Consider the following 20,876-nt stretch of genomic DNA (forward strand, 5'->3'; position numbering starts at 1 on the left):
GATTTGATGTTTTACCAAAAGCTCTGCCCGAGATGTGATGCATGAATGGGCGTGTTGTTATAGTGAAACTGCCAGCCACCAGTTGCCCATAGCTGCGGCCTTCTGAATCATCCAAATAGTTTCCATGGAGGAATGTGCAGGCTCAATGCAAAATATGATGCAGATTTGTTGTGCTACCTGCTCATTTTGAGTGTGATGGCCACATAGTACACATGCTCATTCAGTGGCATCTACCACCCCCACTGACTAGTACAGTGAAGTCGTCATTGTTCACACATGTGCATTCCAGTCCACTCTTCTTGGCTGCCAGGTTACATCAATGTCACACGAACTGTTCTTGTTATATTAACCGTAGGGGACCAGTTTGTCTTGGCCTGGCAAATGTGACTCAGCTCTGTATGGAAAACCTACGGATGCAAAGTGGTGGCCAAAAGCCAGACCTTCAAACTGAGTTTTCCCTTGGGAATCAGGCCTAGAAAATGCATACAGATTGTTATGGCTTGCTCTTGCTAAAACTCCATCACCCTGGTCTAAAACAACAAATGTATATTGTCTATCTTCAAGGTAATATCCAAAGCCTGTATGAGTTCTCCCAAGGACAGAGCTAATGAGCTCATCGTCATTCCCCTCTGCATGTTATTTTCATTTTCTAGATTGTACCTAGAATGTAGATAATAATATTCTGTGTGATAGATAATAAATCTTTCTATGATGTAAGACCCCAGGAAAACAATAAAAGCCTGTCTAGACAAGGGTCAGGGCGCTCCCCTCTTGAGGGAGTGGCTGAGGCACCATAGGCACTCTCCCCTTGAGAGAGTAGTCGTGTCTGTTCCCTTTTTCCACACAGGATTGTGGTCACCTGTGCATCGATTCTCATCGTCAACCACAACAGGTGGACTCTGCTGGACAGAGTCCGCGACAATTAACAACTGTTGAACGTTTTCTGGACAGACCTTGTATCATTCAAAGCATGTAGCCCTCCCTTTTAAGCATTTTGGCAATATTTCATTCATTTAAGGATGTTTTTGCTTTCACTGGTTAATCATTTAACTTTTAAATAGGCAGAATAAAGATATACTGAAAATACTCAATACTTTCTCGAAAGGAGCTATGTATTAGAATATAGGTTGGCAGACTTTCTTTATAATTATTTTAGGCTTTGTAGACCATATGATCTGTGTCCTAATAACTCAAATCTGCTGTTCTCCTGTTTCAGCAGCACTTTATTTACAAAAACAGGTAGCAGGTTGGATTTGGACTGTTGCAGTTTGCTGATACCTGTATTAGAGCAAAAGCTAAGTTGCTTAACAAAATGACCCCTAAATACAACGCTTAAACAAGAATGAGTATTTTTCTGCCCCATAACAGTCCAGAGTTGTAGGAGTGCCCTTCTCCATAATGTAATTCACATACTCCAGCTAAGGGGACAGCTCTGTCATCCTCAGTATGTAGCTTCCAGATTAGCTTCATCTTTGGTGTCCTTAATTGGTAGGAAGGAAATGAAGGGGAGAACCTAGGACGAGTGTATTGTACATATCCCTTCCATTTACACTCTCCCCCAAGAAGAATCAGGCTCATGGCTATACAGAGTTGCAAGGAAAGTTGAAAAATACAGTCTCCAGCTAGGTGGTCAGACACTGGTACAGATGCTTATCGATCAGTGCCATTCCAGCTTGCTGTCCATTACCCCAGGATCATCCACTTAGCCTCTGAGAGGTAATGCTAACCACCTGGCCTGTACAGTTCTAGAATCCTGCCATCTCCATTGCTAATAAGGAGCCCTGTGTTTGGCAGCCTCCCCTACCACTAGCACAGACGTATAGAGGCAGCTACTCTTGAGCTCCTCAGCACTGCCTCACTGGTGTATACCTTCTTGCTTGTTGTCTGGGTCCTTCTGAGGAACATAGTCAGCGAGTGGATTCTCTAGTCTAAGGACTCATGCGCATGCACAACAGTGTGGTGAGTGTAGGGGCAGGCGCGTTAAATGGTAATGGGAGAAAATACAATTAAAAGATTGAAAAATAAATCCATTTCAGCATGCCTACCTCTTTGTGGTAGCAATCAACTATCTGAATAGTTCCCCTCACTCTATCTCTAGCCCCTGACAACCACTGGCTTGATTTCTGTCCCTGTAGCTTTACATCTTCAGAATGTCATGTAAATGGAATCGTATGATATATAACCCTTTAGTATGTAGCGTCTTTGACTTCACAAAATACCTCTGAGATGCATCCATGTCATTGTACATACTAGTAGTTAACTCCCTTTTAACTCTAAGTAGTATCTTTATACTAAATTTCAAATTTTCAAAAAGATAAATTTGTTAGGTCATCTCTCTGCCTGCCTAAGTAATAACGGTGCGACAACTTTGCATGATCTTACCACGATGTGTAACGAGCAGGAAGTGATGGACTTGGCTTGTATGTCCCACATGTGACCATGGATGCTCCTGCTTCAGAACCTCTAGCGTCTGGTCAGGCCACAAGTCTGGGGAGATTGCACAGCGGCTCTCCTGGCCGGGGCCCCAGGAGCAGCTGTGTAGGAACTCCACATCGGGATTTTACTTAGTGTGTTTCTCAAGAGCTTAACTTAGCTGGTATACTTTCATTGCATTATCTCTTTGGACACTGTGTGGTGTCCTTGATTTTTTTGGACTATCTGGACAAATATCAAATCACGTGAGTAAATAGCTCTTAAGCCTTGACAAAGATGGCTGCTCCTCATCTCATCAATAGCTGTGGTTTTTAGGCCCATGATTTAGAAAGATTAATGTATTTTATGGCGACACTGTGGTCAGAAGAGAAAGTCTAGTCTATACATGTCTAGTCTATACATCTAGTCCATACATGTTGTTCTATTATACTATAATCTGCTTTTTTTGTTCTGCTAAGTCTGAGAAAAGCATAACTCATTAGATAACTCATTAGTAGCTGTAACTCCCAAGTGGGAGACTCAAACTTATAATGGCATGGTAGGCAAGAGAAGTGCTTTAAATTTAAATGAATTGGTTGTTTTATTTTATAGAAACAGCCAAGTGCTTGATGCAGATGATATGCTGAATGAAACCCCAGAATCATCCTCGGTGAATTTGCCTGATGAGAAAAGTGATGCCCCACAGCTGGAAAGAAGCGCAGAGGTAGCAGCGGCTCAGACTTCTACCCAAAGAGTGCGGCGAGAAATTGAAGATGTCATCCATTTATAACATGCTCCTTAAGTTGTTTGGGGGAGAGAAAAGACAACTGAAATTAGACATATCAAAACAATATTGCTAGCATTTTCCCACTTTTGCTCTTTTTAAGTTAAACTCTAGAGGATATCACACTACCAGGGGTGTCAAACTCATTTTCACCAGGGGCCACATCAGCCTTGAAGTTGCCTTCAAGGGCCAAATATAATTTTAGAACTGCATAAATGTAACTACTACTTAACTAAGGGCAAGGAGCTTGGTGCTGCCGCCGGGCAGAAACAAGGTGTCGGGCCGGATGAAACCAGGTGGAGGCCGGCCCGCGGGCCTCGTGTTTGCCACCTCTGCTCTAGACCAACACTTCCACTAATAGAGATCATGCATCTCTGTCTTTGAGAAATCTGACTAACTCAGTCCACAGTTGCAGATGGGCTTTTTTTTTTTCATGGTAGTTTTCTACAAAGTAAATAATTTTGCAGTTTTTATAAGGATGCATGCTTATTTTTAGTAGTTAATAAAAGAGGCCCCTTTTTAGTCTTTCCTAGGTAAATGTTCAGACTTCAGGAAGCAGCACTTAAACCCTGCCCAGAGGAAGAGAGTCCTTCCAGCGTGGATGCTAGCAGAAAACCCAGGTGATCAAAACCTTTCAGGGCCAGTTATCAGTGGAAGTAGATTTCGTTTCAAGAAAACATTAAGCAGAATTTGAAAGTCTTTCTGAACAAATGGAGGTAGAGTGGTAGTTGTGTAAGTGTATAACTTAGCTTGCCTTTTTTTTTTCAGTTGTGTACATGAAGTCTATTTTAAAACAGGCTATGATTTTATACCATTTATCAAACATCTTGCTAATTATTTTTTTTATTTAACAAGTGCTAGACTTATAATCTTAACATAGACTTTTAAATGAACCTGTTGGTGTTGTGTCTAAGATAAAAGGTCGGCACAGTATTCGCTTTATAAGTTAATATAATTAAATAAACAGTGCCAGGCTCACAGGGTTCTGTGCTGGAGGATTAAAAGAAGAGGTGACCTGTCCTAGTATATACCTCCCAGTCATGGCAGATGTTACAGCGGTTTATGTCATCTGCTGGGTATTACCATCAATTCAAGGTTATTAAAAAGTTTTCCACGTTGTCTTATTTAGTCAGCATTTTATTTGTAACTTTTCAGTCATCTCGGGTTCAGTTTCTTTTGGTGGCTTGTTTTCTTTTATACGGATTACGTTTTCCCCATTCATTCTCTTGTCTACTGACTTTCTATTGGAAATGGGATGTCATGGATGTGTTAGAGAGCCTTTTGATTTTCTGTTCCTCTGAATAAATATTTTGGTTCTAATAGGCCATTAATTTGGTCTGATAGGCAACTTCTAGTCAGCAGTTCATTCAAGCCCTAGACCCTGTTTTCCTATGTGGGCAGCAGCTGTCGTCTCTGCTTAGTTCTTTGAGCTTCTCAGCGCTGCTCTTTCTCTGGGCTTGGGGCTCTCCCCGACCCACATGTAGTCAGGCAAAGGTTTGGGTTAATTTTATGCATTGGTTTTGGTTCTTGGCTCCCTGTGGTTTTCTTCTTGTTAGAATTTTATCCCTGACTTTCCACCCACTCCACGAGCCTCAGACTCTGTCCTCTGACCAGTTAAGCCAGTCGGGTTATGGGGTTTTGCTGTCCTTGGATTGGGGACACTCTCAGGGACAGAGCACAAATTCACAGGCCTCACAGGATGTAGTGAATTTTTCAACGTTAGAGTCCTCTCTAGTTTTGCCATTTGGGTCACTCTCCAGTGCATTCAAATACATATTTTTAATATTTCACCCAAAATTTATATTATGGTTTTGTTTGGGATGATTAGTTTATTCAAGCTACTTTTTTCATTTTACTTTGAACATTATCTTTTATAAATTATGAATTTTATATATATTTTAGTTGGTATCTTACTACTTTTACTGTTTCTAATTTTCAGCATGGTGGTCACAGAAGTCTTCCAAAGTTTTAATCAAGTATGTTATGGACAGAATAGCCCCCATTTAATCCTACTTTGGATTATAGTAGGATCAGAGTGACCCTGTAGGACAAATAGGTTTCATATTGTAATGAGGTACATGTGATTTAATCCTGAGAATTTTCATATCTAAACCTAAAATTTCCTACAAGAGTTTTATTTCATTGCAGTGGTCTTCAATCCCCCCATCATTATATGTATAATATACTTTCATATGTAACATTACTCATTAATATGATAATGCTCAATTTGCAGGAAGGTAATGGCAAATTGGGGATGATAGTGAACAGGGGCGGGCACTTTCCTTCAGTAGAAGGGTTTCCCTAATAGAGAGAGACTAACTTTACTTGACCAAAATTGGACTACCTCCCTGCAAACAAGTTCTTTTATTTCACAGTTGTTTTGTACTGTAATTGCTTCTGTGCTACAACTATTACATACTTACAATAGTCCAAGGTATATTTTGCTTCAAATTATAAATAGCTATTAACTTTCACTTGATAGATGTACCACATTAAATATGAAGCACATTTTGTGACTCTTCACCTTGAAAATACAAATGAGAGTAATTTGACATTCATTTGGATGAGCGTATTATATAGTACATAATGTACTTAAAATGCAAAAGCTTCAAAATAACATAGAAAAGCCTTTGGATTCAAGTATATCTCCTTCTTATAAATTTAGACTTTGGGAGAGAATTTTTAAAAGCAAAGGTAAGTATTGAATTTCTTTAAAGACAGGAAGATTCTGAAGTCAATTAGCACTTGAAGTTAGTACCAATTAAAAGTTGGAATAATTTCAATTTTTCTGTAATGTAGTTTTTATATAATTGTTATTGTTTTGTTTGTTGAAATAATGTATCATCCAGGTCAAGAGACCAATGCTAGTTATTTTTAAAAATCCATATCTAGGATTCATTTTAGGCTTATTATAAATATAGGGTTTTTTTTAAATGTCTTTTGCAGCCTTACTGTACTGTGTTTCTTGGTAATTTATTTTTAGCATCTGAAACCAACCTGATATTTTGGAGCCTTCTGCATCATACAGGACAGATAATATTAGCTGATGTTTAATGACTTATCCAAGATCAGGTAATAAGTGCTGGAGCTGTAACTGAGACCTAGCTCTGCCTGTCTCTAAGGCCCGTGCATCGAACTGTGTTACTGCTATACAGTCACCTAAATTTACCCTCTATAGCAGGGGTGTCAAACTCACTTTCGCCGGGGGCCACATCAGACTTGAGGTTGCCTTCAAAGGGCTGAACGTAATTTCAGCTCCTTAACAGTTAAGGAGTAGATACTTTTACACAGTCCTAAGATTACATTAGGCCCTTTGAAGGCACCATGAGGCTGATGTGGCCCCGGTGAAAATGATTTGACACCCCCGCTCTATACGCTCTGTTTTTTTCTTTTTAAATATGCCCTTGTATTTTCTCCTGGAACATGTCTCAGTTTAACTCATGGTGTAGTCCTTATAGGTATGTGAATGTTTACAGTGATCAGGCTTTCCTACTGTTTTGTTTTGTTTTAATTTTATTGTTGTTCAAGTATAGTTTTCTGCCTTTTCCCCCTACCTCCCTCCCCTGATTCCACCCACCCTTGGTTTTGTCCATGTGTCCCTTATAGTTGTTCCTGAAAACCCTTCACCCTTTTCCCTCCTTTATCCCCTCCCACCTCCCTCTGGTTACTGTCCATTTGTTCTTAATTTCTGTGTTTCTGGTTATATTTTGCTTGCTTGTTTGTTTTGTTGATTAGGCTATCCTACTGTTATTAAAGTTTATTTTCTAGTTTATTTTTTAGTTTTCTAGTTTATCCTACTGTTATTCAAGTTCATATTCTAGCTTATTTTATTTCCTGAGTCCCAGGTACTGGTCCTTGGATGTTGTCATCAGTTTTTCAGGCCTAGGATAATGTTTTCTCCATGTTTCTCAGTGATTGGAAGTGAGTACATTTGGGCAAAGGCTATCCAGCCTCCCCTTTCTTGACTTCCATTTATCTCTGTTCCCTCAGCCTTCTAGGCCCCAAGGCAAGTCGTAACTCCTGGGTCACGGCACTCTGGCTAGACTGAAAAAGGAGCTTTTAGATTTTCGCTGATATCATGTTACTGTGTTGTACTCTTATTTATTTTCCCATCTTCTAACTTTTCAACACAGAGTCATGAAAAGGAGCACATGCTGGTAAAGGTTGAAGTAGTAGGTTGTTTCTAAACCATTTGGTTTGCATTTAATTTAGTCCTCTGAATATTTTCTCTGTAACCACTCAACACAAATTACAAACATTGAACTGACTTTGTTTATGTAATTTGACTGTAGTTCAAAAGTTACTTAAAGTGCTAGTTATTCTTTTTTCAATGTACTTTATCAATTATGCTCTTACACTTGTCCCCAATTTTCCCCTTTGTCCCCCCTCCATCAGGTACCCCCCCATCCCTGACAATCCCCCACCTTAGTTCATGTCCATGGGTGGTGCATATAAGTTCTTTGGTTTCCCCATTTTCTGTACTGTTCTTTTTTTCCCCCATAAATTACTTTATTGTTGTTTAATTACAGTTGTCTGCATTTTCTCCCCACCACTCTCCCCGATCCCATCCAAACCCACCTTCCTATACTGTTCTTAACAACCCATCTATTCTGTACCTACCAATTTGTTTCTTAATCCATGCACCTTTCCCCCCCGCTCTCCCCCTTACCCCTACCAGCTGGTAACCCTCCATATTTCTCATCTCCATATTTATGATTCTCTTTCCATTCTGCTTGTTTGCTTAGTTTGTTATTTTAATTCAGTTGCTGATAGCTGTGAATTTATTGCCATTTTTAATATTTATAGTATTGATCTTATTCTTTTTCTTTAAAAAGTCCCTTTAACATGATAATGTCTTGGTGATGATGAACTCCTTTAGCTTTACATATTTACTTTATTTCCAGTAATGCTGCTAAATGATCTGATTAATTCAAATAGTTTTTAGCCTCTTTGATTTTCTAGCTGTATAATCATATCTACAGAGTTATGATACTTTTGACTCTTTTGATTTATACTGCTTCCTAAATTTTTCTTATTGCTAGAACCTATAATTTTTATTTTTTATTTTCTATTATATTGTATTGATTATGCTATTACAGTTGTCCTGATTTTTCGCCATTTGCTCCCCTCCACCCAGCATCCCCACTTCCTCAGGCAGTCCCCCCACCATTGTTCATGTCCATGGGTCATGCATGTAAGTTCTTCCACTACTCCATTCCCTGTACTGTACTTTACATGCCCGTGGCTATTCTGTAACTACCTATTTGTACTTCTTAATCCCTTCCCCTCTTTACCCATTCTCCCACACCCTGCCTCCTATCTGGCAACCATCAAAACTCTCTCTGAGTCCATGATTCTGTCATCATAGGAGTGCCAGAAGGAAAAGAGAAAGAGTCAGAAATTGGAAACCTATTTGAAAAAATAATGGAAGAAAACTTCCCTAATTTGGTGAAGGAAATAATATGCAAGTCCAGAAAGCACAGAAAGTCCTGAACAAGATGGGTGCAAAAAGGCCCACTCCAAGACACATCATAATTAAAATGCCAAATGTTAAAGAGAGAATCTTAAAAGCAGGAAGAGAAAAGCAATTAGTTACCTACAGGAGAGTTCCCATGAAACTGTCCGCTGATTTCTCAAAAGAAACTTTGTAGGCTAGAGGGGATTAGTGAGAAATATTCAAAGTCATGAATAGCAGGAACCTACAGCCAAGATTGCTCTATCCAGCAAAGCTATCATTTAGAATCAAAAGGCAGATAAAGTGCTTCCCAGACAAGAAAGAACTAAAGGAGTTCATCATCACCAAACCATTAGAATATGAAATGTTAAAGGGGCTTCTTTTTTTTAAATATTTTATTTATTTATTTTTAGAGAGAGGGGAAGGGAAGGAGAAAGAGTGGGAGAGAAACATCAATGTATGGTTGCCTCTCATGTATCCCCTACTAGGGACCTGGCCTACAACCTAGGCATGTGCCCTGACTGGGAACCAAACAGGTGACCCTTTGCTTCACAGGCCTGCATTCAATCTACTGAACTATACCAGCCAAGGCTAAAGGAGCTTTTTTATGAAAAAAAAAAAAGATCAACACTATGAACAGTAAAATGGAAATAAATATAAATCTATCGCCAATCTAGAAAAACTAAACAAACTAGAAGAAGAGACAGAATCATGGATACAGAAAGTGTTTTGATGGTTGTAACACCATCAGATGGAAGGCAGGGTGCGGGGGAATGGGTGAAGAGGTGAGAAGATTAAGAAATACAAATGGGCAGTTACAGAATAGCCATGGGGGTATAAAGTACAGTGTAGGAAATGGAGTAGCAGAAGAACTTATATGTGTGACCCGTGTATGTGAACAATTGTGGGGGGAACTACCTGAAGGAGGGAGGGTGCTGGGTGGAGGGGAGCAAAGGAGGAAAAATCAGGACAACTTTAATAGCATAATCAATAAAATATAATTTTTAGAAAGAATAAGTAAAAACAGTAAATAAATATATAATTTCTATAAGATAGGAAAATGTAAAATGAAACAACCAGATACCATTTTTGGTTCACTAAACTCATCAAAATCTAAGCAGTTGATAAAACCAGTGCTGACAGAAATGGGTATCATTGAACATAGTTGGTGGAAGTATAAGTTGATATGCTTTTTAAGCTTATTTGCCAGCATCTCTTAAATTTTTAAATACACAACATACTTCGATCCAGAAATACAATTCTAGGTATTTAGCCCACAGAAATAATAGCATTTATACATTAACTCTATCTGTATTTATAAATATATATTTGTAGATTTTTTCATTAAACTAGGAAAAAGTTGAGAAGGATACACATCAAATTGTTACTATAACTGTTAAGAGTGGTTCCTTTGGAATTAAAGTTCAAAGGACACAATTTTAATGACCTGTATGTGCATGTGGTTGAGCTGTCATTCACAGAGAAGCACTGCAACTTCTTATACAAGTAAATACAGTTAGTAATAGTTAAAACTAAAGACAATAAACTGGTTTGTTTTAATAGTTTATTTCTTTTATATTTCTATCATTTAATTGTACTTTTCCTGGATTTAGAAAAATTTAAATATCCAGATACAAAGATTGTTATGAGCCAATTAACTTACTTTTTTATGCACTCTTTGTAAAAAGCATTTTAACAACACTATCAAAATGGCTTTTTCTAATGCAGAAGAGGCTAGTTCTGGTCCCTAGAAGGAATACTTTTAGTGGACTTGGAATTTTAAAGAATTGAATATTTTAAATATAGATATTTTAATTTTAGAATTTTATGTGCATATTGACACTTGGAATGTGGCACACTGCCATTTGGGTAGAAACTCAGTCCTATTTAATTTACATTTTTAGTTTTTATCATAGTAAGAAATACCAGAGTTGGCTATTTCCCTTGGTTTGACTAATTCATAACTGTTGTAGCATTTGGTCATTTGTTTCACCAAGCTGTACAGTCCTATTTAGCCCTATTTCTTTTTTTTATTTTTAGAGCGAGGGGAAGAGAAGGAGAAAGAAAGGGAGAGAAACATCAATGTGTGGTTGCCTCTCACATGGCCCACACTGGGGACCGGGCCCACAACCCAGGCATATGCCCTGACTGGGAATTGAATCGGGACCCTTTGGTTCACAGCCCACGCTCAATCCACTGAGCTACACCAGCCAGAGCCCTATTTTTTTAAGTATATTTTATTGATTATCCTACTACAGTTGTCTCGATTTTTTCTCCTCTCTCTCCTCCTNTTGGCTATTTCCCTTGGTTTGACTAATTCATAACTGTTGTAGCATTTGGTCATTTGTTTCACCAAGCTGTACAGTCCTATTTAGCCCTATTTCTTTTTTTTATTTCTAGAGAGAGGGGAAGAGAAGGAGAAAGAAAGGGAGAGAAACATCAATGTGTGGTTGCCTCTCACATGGCCCACACTGGGGACCGGGCCTACAACCCAGGCATATGCCCTGACTGGGAATTGAATCGGGACCCTTTGGTTCACAGCCCACGCTCAATCCACTGAGCTACACCAGCCAGAGCCCTATTTTTTAAGTATATTTTATTGATTATCCTACTACAGTTGTCTCGATTTTTTCTCCTCTCCTCCTCCTCCCTGCACTGCCGTTCCACCCTCCAGCATTCTCTCCCGACAAAGTTCATGTCCATGGGTCATACATAAACGTTCTTTGGCTTCTCCATTTCCTATACTATTCTTAACCTCCCCCTGTCTATTTTGTGCCTACCTGTTCTGCTTCTTATTCGCTGTACTTTTCCCCCCATTCTCCTCTTCCCCCTCCCCATTGATAACCCTCCATGTGATCTCCATTTCTGTGATTCTCTTCGTGTTCTAGTTGTTTGCTTAGTTTGTTTTTGTTTTTTTCTTTTAGGTTCAGTTGTTGATGGTTGTGAGTTTGTTGTCATTTTACTGTTCATAGTTTTTGATCTTCTATTTCTTAGATAAGTCCCTTTAACATTTCATATAATAAGGGCTTAGTGATGATGAACTCCTTTAATTTGACTGTATCTGAGAAGCACTTTATCTGCCCTTTCATTCTAAATGATAACTTTGCTAGATAGACTAATCTTGGTTGAAAGATTAGTCTTAGTCCTTGCCTTATGTGACTTTGAGTACTTCTTTCCAGCCCCTTCTTGCCTGCAAGGTTTCTTTTGAAAAATCAGCTGATAGCCTTATGGCATCCCTCTGTAGGTTTTCTCTTTCTGCTTTTAAGATTGTCTCCTTATCGTTAATCTTGTGTAACTTAATTATGTATCTTGGTGTGATCCTCCTTGGATCCAACTTCATTGGGACTCTCTAGACTTCCTGGAAGTGTATTTTCTTCCCTAGATTGAGGAAGTTTTCCTTCATTATTTTTTCAAATAAGTTTTCAATTTCTTACTCTTCTTCTTCCAGCACTTCCATGATTCAGCTATTGGAACATTTAAAGTTATCCTGTAGGCTCCTAAGCCTCTCCTCATTTCTTTGCATTCTTGTTTCTTCATTCTGATCTGGTTGGATGCTTATTTCTTCCTTTTGTTCTAAATCACTGATTTGAGTCCTGGTTTTGTTCCTTTCACTGTTAATTCCCTGTACATTTTCCTTTATTTTATTTTGTGGAGCCTTCATTTCTTCCTTCATTTTTCGACTGAGCTCAATCAGTTCTGTGAGCATCCTGATTACCAGTGTTTTGAGCTCTGCATCAGACAGGTTGTTTATCTCCTTGTTGCTTCCTTCTTTTTCTGGAGTTTTGATCTGTTCTTTCATTTGAGCCATATTTCTCTGTTTCAGGGCACTGTCTAGATGAGTGTTTCTTTAACTCCTTGGTTGTTGGACTTCAATGCAAATATTTTTCTGGCAGTTCTGGTTGTTCTTTGTTTTTTAATTGGTTGTTATCCTTCTTTTGGTTGTGCAAGGAAGTGAAGTGGTTCTGCCTGCTCCTCCAAATTGTCCAGAAGTCCTTAGTCCTATTTATGACAGTTTCTAAAATGATGTGGAATGCTTCTTAATTATTTGACAAATATTTAAATAATTTAGGTAAAGTTTAATTTTTAGATAGTTTGTGCATATATTTCCTTCAACAAATGCATTATTTTTATGTTCTACTGATTTTTCTATTTAATACTGTGGGTAGTTCATATTCTATTAGTGTTTTTCTGTGAATTTAATGGAGTATTTTTTCAGGTTATTGAATATACTTTGGAACAGTTCTGAGCAAACCACAGTCCATGAGCCAAATCCTGCCCACTGCCTGTTTCTGTAAATAAAATTTTATCCGAATACAGCCAAGCCCATCCATGTATGTTTTCTGTGTGGCTGTTTTCACACTACAGAGGCAGAGTTAAGTAGTTGGGACAGATACTGGATGGGCCACTGAGCATTTTACAGAAAAAGTTTGCCAACCTTTACATTCCAGTGTGAGAATAGTGACTGTGGATTGCCTTACATACCTACATCCAGGCTCTCAAGGGAATCTTTGGACAAATTCTGTTCATGTTCACGAGTTGTGTTAGTTAAACATATTTATTGAGCACGTCTTGCAGTAGGCACAGTTCTAGGTACTGGAGACACAAGTTGGGACCAGAACAGTAAAGTGTCTGTCCTTTGGAAGCTGTTATTCAAGCGCAGGAGAAATGGACAATAACCATGAACTTTCTTCTTAAAATAAGTAGATCTTTCTTGTTTTCTGATTAGATAGTTCATGAATTTGTTAAAAAAAATTATACTGACTTAAGTTTTCTTACTATGTTTGTTGAACCTTGGGAAGTACGACATGGGGTATAGAGTCCATTGTTACGAAGACTTTATTGTCTGCATCAGTGAAGTTTGTAGAGGTTACTCTCCCTGTTAGGTTATATTGAGTTCTTAATGTGTAAGCTAACTTAGGTTGAATTCCTCACTGTGGCTTTTTAGGGGGCTCAGTAAATACTATATATATAATGCATTGTATAACCTATATGTCAGGTTTTCTGTTAGAGAAATTCAGTGCTAAAATAAAAATACATGATAGCTAACATAGATCAGGTACTCTCCTAGGTAGTTTATATATCTTACCTAATGTACTCTATGAGTTATTATCGTAATTTCCCTTTTCCAGATGACGAAACCAAAGTCAGAGAGGTGAGGTAAATCGGTGAGAGGGCGGAGCCTGCCCGTGTTAGCATCTTAACTTCGCTGACTCCATGGCCGGAGCTCTTGGCTGTTGTTCTGCTTAATACTTTTTGTGATTTGCAAATAAGTGTTTTAAAGTTGACATTAGCATAACTGGAACATTAATTTTACTAACTCCTTTGTCCTTTTTCTTTCCTTTTTTTGGGGGAGTATATATTATTGACATTTGAAGATAGATACAGGAGATAATAGTCTTCTCCTTTTTCTTTGCATATGTGTGCCTATGTGTGTTTAAAATAATGTAGCCCAGGAAAGTGGAAGAGGAGTCTGCAAAGATAAAACCCAAGTAAACATAACACAACAAGGAAGAAAGCGGTTAATTTCACCAGGAAGCTCAGAAAGTACGTCTGCAGAGCAAGATGCAGGAAAAAAGTGCAAGAATGCTGACCAGGAAGAGTCTATCATTTCATCCAAGGTGATTTTCTAAAAAATTCATTATCTGATTGTTTTCTTCATCAAGTGGTCTAGACAGGAATTAATGATATGTTGTATACAGCAAGAAAAAAAAACAAAATTGATTTTCATTAATGAGTTTATAAAGTTTATAAAAACAAATACCATATGATCTCACCTATTAAGTGGAACCTTATCAACAGAACAAACAAATGAGCAAAATAGAACCAGAGACTTATAAATGAAGGACAAATAGACAGTGACCGGAGAGGGAGAGAGGATAATGGGGGGGGGGGGAAGCTGCAAGCAAAGAAACACAAACAGAGGACTCATGGGCATGGACAATGGGTGGGACATTGACTATGGGACTGGGGAGGGCAGGGTAGGGGAGAGCAATGGGGAAAAAAGCAGGACAACTGTAACTGAACAACAATAAAAAAAGTCATAAGACTTATACTTACTAATTTCAAAACTGATTAAAAAAACACTAGCCCATATTTTGTTGGCTTACTGACACTAATCTTTAATATAGTATTTGCATTGTAGAAAACAAAGATATTTAATTTAGAAATTTTCTAAATTGACACTACTGTGGTTATAATTGGTACCCCCATTCTGAAAACCCGATTCCTTCCATTTTATTGGCCATTCTCAATAACCGTCTTTTACTCAATCAGTGTGCAGTGAAGAACAGCTAATGGGCTACTTTTTAATAGCCTGTTGCAGGATTACTTCTGAGCTAATTTACAGTGTTTATAAACCTTCTCTTTCAGTTTTTGTAAACTCACTAAATGTTTGGGTGACTTACACATTCCTTACTACTGCGTACCTAAAGAAAATGAGACCTAATTAGATGCATGTAAAAAGAGAGCAAGAATTGGGGGGGCGGGGCAGAAAGATAGGCCCAGAGCCAAAAGGTCAGGTATTCTTCTCCTTAGTGGAGTGGTGGCTTTAAATGACAGTTTTGGATATCCTGTAGACCTGTGTGTGAGCTCTGTGAGTCTTCATCTTTTTAGTCTCAAGGAGAGCCAGAGGAGTAGGGTTGGGTTTAGGATAAAGTGCACTGGAATAATTGAAAGGCCAGTAGCATTCCAGTAGCAGTAATTAATTGTCCGGCCTTAAATAGTGCTCACTCCTGCTTCCTCTGCCTTCAGACCGGATTCAGCTTCTCTCTGGTCCTNCTCCTTAGTGGAGTGGTGGCTTTAAATGACAGTTTTCGTTATCCTGTAGACCTGTGTGTGAGCTCTGTGAGTCTTCATCTTTTTAGTCTCAAGGAGAGCCAGAGGAGTAGGGTTGGGTTTAGGATAAAGTGCACTGGAATAATTGAAAGGCCAGTAGCATTCCAGTAGCAGTAATTAATTGTCCAGCCTCAAATAGTGCTCACTCCTGCTTCCTCTGCCTTCAGACCGGATTCAGCTTCTCTCTGGTCCTTTCTTCCAGCAGGAGAAGTGGGGTCAGAAAACTGTAGGCTCACCCTCTTGTTTGTTTTCAAAGTTTAATAATAGAAACAAAATGTTTTCTGACTCAGCGCATTGGCCATAAAATCTTATTAAGGCAAAACTTGTTTACTTTGGGTCCTAATAACATGTTCTACTATCTGAACATGTTAATATAATTGCCTTTATTTTCCAGAGAGAGAGAGATTTTTTTCAGAATAAAATCTATAGTATACACATTTTTACAATGTTTACTTCAAACTATTGGTTTGATGATTACAAATAAAAGTTTCAGAAACACCTTCTTGATAGATTGTAGAGAGGAGCAGAAACAGATCCAAAATATTTGAGGTATTTATGAGATTTTGATGACATTGAGGGAGTATTCAGCCAGGTCCCAGGAATGCCTGAGCTCTACTTGGCCAATTGCTTTTCCTTGTCGTAGGGTTTCTGAAGAAACAGGAAAAATGGCTCAAGGTTTCATAACCTTTTCATAGCCCTTTCTGCAGGGCTCTCTGGTAAAGCTGGGCCAGAGAAGATGACTTGGACTGAAACCCAAGGAGACCTTTCCAAACTCACCCTCCAACACCACCCAGGTTCAGTCTTAACACGGGCTCACAGCAGGTCCCAAAGGGACATCTGCAGGGTGGGGACAGGTGAGAGGGAAAGTTAAAAAAGAGTGAAAACAGGAGGCTGGGGCTTCCTTTTTATAGATTAGTGGCATGAGATTGCCAATTACAAGGGACTGAGAACAATTTGACAAGGCCTGCAGAGTAGGCTTGGATCGATTTAGTTGGAAAGAATCAATCATATTCTCCTGGGAATGAGTGAGAAAAGAGGTAGAGAGAAGGGGCAGAAATCACCTTCCCCCTACTGGGCCCTGCTCCTGAGATTCTGAATCAGTTGGTCTGTGCAGCCTGTACATTAGTATTGTTTTAAATAAACTTTTTTAATTTTAATGTACACTCAAGGTTGAGAGCTACTCATGTACCATCATTCAACACCTTGGAGGAAACTGAGGCCCAAGAACACATGGCTAGAGACCTTACGCCTCAAACATAGGTCTTTTCATTTTCAATACAGTGGATTTTTCTACCATACCTGTTAGGCTGTCTACAAGAGTTTTGTGACTCTAGTAACTTCTGATAATGCAGATAATTGCTCTGAAATAGTCTATTTTTCATTACGTATCTTATGTCTTTCTGCAACTCTTACCAGTTACATAATTGTCTCATTTGGGAGTGAAAACGAGCCTGCTGGAACTTACGAACTTTGACGGAAAGAATGGTGTGTGCTGCACAGGGTCTGATTGGGACTGGGCTGTAAATGACCCAAGGAAGCCTGACTGAATCAGCTTCAGCAAAAGAGTACTATAAAGTGTATCGACTGTCTATTGCTGGGAACAAGCTACCCCAGCACTTAGTTGCATAACACAGCAATTATTGATTATTTCTTACAATTCTGTGGGTTAGCTGGGCTCAGCTAGACAATTCTTTATGACACTTTCAGTGTCAGCTTGGCTGCACTCAGTTGGGAGCTCAGCTGAGGCTGGAGCATCCACGGTGTCTTCGCTCACATGCCAGTGCCCCAGCCAGGGCTGATGGAGCGGCTGGGCCTCCCTCCCTCCACTTAACCACAGAGTACTCTAAACTGAGAGTCTTTGCCTAACATCTGGGAGTGAAAGTAGAAGCTTTCAGGTCTCTTAAGGCCTAGGACTGGAACTGGAACATTATCATTTCTGCTGGGTTCTTTTGGTCAGAGCAAGTTACCATGTCAGCCTACATTCATGGGGAAGGGATTAGACTCCACTTGACCGATGGAGTGATTTGTGTATAAAGGAATGGATGAGATTGTTGGCTGCCATCTTTGATGACCATCTACTACACAAAGATATAGGAGTAATTCAGCTCCCAGAATGGACAGAAAACAGCAGGAACTATATAGTCAGGGACTATAGTTCTCCAGTCAGGGACTTGGTCACAGTCAGGTTGGTCTATGATTTTCCCATTTTTGCCTCTTGAGTCGTTTTTTTCTGCTATTGGCAGGCTTTTTCCACATGGTATACAACATGGTCACAGGTAGCGTTGGGCTCATGTCATCCAGTTTTTTAAATTAAGAGAGAAAATGAGAGTCTCTCCATGGTTCTTTCAGTGTTAAATTCATGGGACTTTCCACTTCAGCCATTTATAGTGGTCAGAAACATGAGTTAGTATTATTGCCTCTTTCTGAGTCATCCATTCATTTTCAAATGAATGAAGGAAAGAAGTCTAGGAAGAAAAATAGTATACATTACAGGGTTGTTTTTTTTTTTCGATTTGGATAAATTCAGAGAGGAGGGAAAGAACAGGTTGTTTTCTTAGGTTGGTCGAGATCATCCTAACCAAGGAGGAGGCTTGAAGTGCTTGGGAACAGTGGGGTACCCTGGAAACAGGGGAGGGGAAAGTCACTTCTTTAACTTCTGTTGAGGGAGGTATTTGAGTTAGGTGTTGAAGGATGGCTGGCCTGTTAGCAGGTTGAGTTGGCAAGGAAGGATACTGTCAGTGAAGGGCATGGTTTCTGAGCGGGGCACAGAGGTAGGAACGTGTGTGTGGTCCATGAATGGGCCTACACAGGAGTGTCTTGTGCATGCAGGCATGGACGTGTGTGTGGGTATGGGTAAGTGCGATCAGGCAAAGAAGCTACAGAACAAATCAGGATGGTGCTTGAAAGCCAGATTAAATAAGAAAGTAGGGCTGAATTTATGGCTTCAGAGACTTTGCAAAGGGTTTTGAGAGTTATGTGGTTCAGAGTGTGTAGCAGTAATATGCAAGGTGGAGGCAGGAGCTGCCTAAGAAGCAGTCACAGGACGACACAGGGAATGAAAACTGAACTAGAATGGTGGCTCTGGGACCAGAAAGAAGTAGAGAGATGTGAGAGCCATTTTGAAAACAGAATTAACAACCTGAAGACTAACAGAATATTGAGGAGGAGATATTGAAAGTGTTCTTAACAGGGCAGAGGGGAAGCAGTAGATGGGGCAGTTGGGGAAGGGAAGGGGAGGCCTCGGTTTGAGGCAGGGATGGCGTAGCTAGGAAAGCCATCCAATAGACAGACCTGAAAGCCTGTCTCACAGGAGAGAAAATGAGGGCTGGAGAGTTCTGTTACACCATAGTATGTGGGAGCAAACTGACAGATATTTTACTCAGAGTACATAGAGCACATACGGAGGTGGATACTTTGGCAATGAGAGCCACGTCCAGATATCCCGCCTGCTCTGTCCTGTCTGTGCAGCTTCCTCCTGGGACCATAATTGCAGAAGCAAATAAGCTGGCTGCGAAGTATCTCATTTCTCTACATACAGATGCCTGCTGTGGAGTCTTAACTCATTTTTCTTCATGGAAATAGCAGGGGGGATGAAGATTATAACACTTATTTGTGCTCTTTCTTAAGGAAGGCTGTATCCCCTACAGTTCCCACAGTATTGGTTTACTGCATCCAGGAATCTTATACCCTTTGCTCCTGATTGGCTACTTGGGGTTGTACCATTTATAGCATAGCTCTGATGAGTCCCATAGAAACACCTTTTTACTTATCCCTCATTCATGCACTCAGTAAGCATAATTAATAGTAATAACATAGTGTCATCAATTATGTTCTTAACAACAACAAATAAAACAAACAAAATATTCACAACCATTCTAGGCTAGACCCAGCACTAAGATATACTTATTTTATTTAATTTTTAGACAATCCTGGAAAGTAGGTTGATTATATATCTAGTTTATAGAATAAGAGACCTGAGATTCTGAGTTTAAATCAACTTGTTCAAGGTTAAAGGTTAAGAGATGGCAAAGCTGAAATTCACAGTCTGACTTACTTCAAAGAATATTCTAATTATCATTTGTATAAGAGTCTTTCTATTACATGCAAGATAGTGTGCTAGAATCTGGGATTAAAAGATGTGTAAGGCAGAGTTTGTAAGGAGCTCATAGTCTCGTGGGAGACATGATTCAAGTCATAAAATAAAGTGTTCACACATGGTTTTTGTGGGGGCTTTGAGGAGGGTTGCCTGCCCCAGCTTCAGGGTTCCTCGGGGAGGGTTCCTGAAAGAAAGCAGTGAGCTGAATCTTAACGGAAGAGCAGTAGGCGTGACCTGGGTTCAGAAGAGTCCATCCCAGGAAGATGGGGCAGCAGGTATAAGAGCAGGGGGTTTGCAAATAGTATGCTGGGAATTGTTTTTAGAATTCTTAGTGCAAAGTCAGGGGGCAGTGTGAGATGAGGGTGAAGCCAGCACTGGGGATAGTTCATAGAGGGAGGACTTTGAGATGTTTTCAGCCACAGGGATAATCCTGGCAGCTGTGCAGAGGAGAGATTGGAAGAAAACAATATAAAAGACGGCGGGGGGAGTGGGGGTAGCTGGGAAGGCCTGGCTGGTGTGGCTCAGTGGATTGAGCACCAGACTGTAAAGTAAAGGGTCACTGGTTCAGTTCCTAGTCAGGGCACGTGCCTGGGTTGCAGACTAGGACCCCAGTAGGGAGCACGGAAGAGTCAACCACACATTGATCTGTCTCTCCCTCTTTCTCCCTCCCTTCCCCTCTCTCTAAAAATAAATAAAATCTTCAAAAAGCAGGGGTGGGAAGAGGGAGGAGATCAGGGTATCAACGCAGTCAAGAAATAAAGAGTGGAACCCAGGGCAGTAATGTTAAGGATGATGCTAAGGCATTGGATTAGAGAAATATTTTGGAAACAGAAGTGCAGGACTTGTTGCTCGGATCTGAAGAAAGTGAAGGAGAGGAGGAGGAAAGGTAGGCTTCCAAGGTTCTGGCTAGAACAAATGGACAAATTCATTGGCTAGAATAAATGGGTAAATTCTGTTGGCCACAACTGTTGTTCTGACTAGAAAGAGAGCATTTCAATTTTGACATTTTGAGTTTGAGGTGCATTACATATTGGAGAAGAAATATTGAGCTAGTGGTTGAATAAATATATGAGTTTGAAGCTCAAGAGTGAAGTTGGGGCTAGAGTTTAGGATTGTTTAGTCTCTAGCATGTGGGTGCTAATGGAATTGATGTGGGACAACTTATTATTAGTACGGACATTCTTGCCAAGGGCATCTTGGAAACAACAATGAATTACCTCACTGAACTTGCATCAGAGGGAAGGTTTTTATCCTGTCTTTTGTAGTACGTAAAAACTTCAGAGGGTAAAAAGATG

At 39.6% G+C, this 20,876-nt stretch overlaps 1 protein-coding gene across 2 annotated transcripts in view; it reads left to right on the plus strand.

Annotated features, from left to right (window-relative positions):
• Positions 1-20,876, plus strand: part of APLF (aprataxin and PNKP like factor) — a 97,737-nt gene that overhangs the window by 30,804 nt on the left and 46,057 nt on the right. Inside the window, exons 4-6 of one of the 2 annotated variants that reach the window (XM_037048082.1) lie at positions 3,025-3,136; positions 3,720-3,816; positions 14,091-14,269. In XM_037048082.1, coding sequence (XP_036903977.1) covers positions 3,025-3,136; positions 3,720-3,816; positions 14,091-14,269 — 388 coding nt within the window. The remainder of the gene's footprint in view (positions 1-3,024; positions 3,137-3,719; positions 3,817-14,090; positions 14,270-20,876) is intronic. The other variant, XM_037048083.1, reaches the window with a different exon arrangement.

This window comes from Sturnira hondurensis, unplaced genomic scaffold (genome assembly GCF_014824575.4).
Source record: "Sturnira hondurensis isolate 20B ecotype Veracruz unplaced genomic scaffold, ASM1482457v3 Scaffold0006413, whole genome shotgun sequence".
Classification (NCBI taxonomy): Eukaryota; Metazoa; Chordata; class Mammalia; order Chiroptera; family Phyllostomidae; genus Sturnira; species Sturnira hondurensis.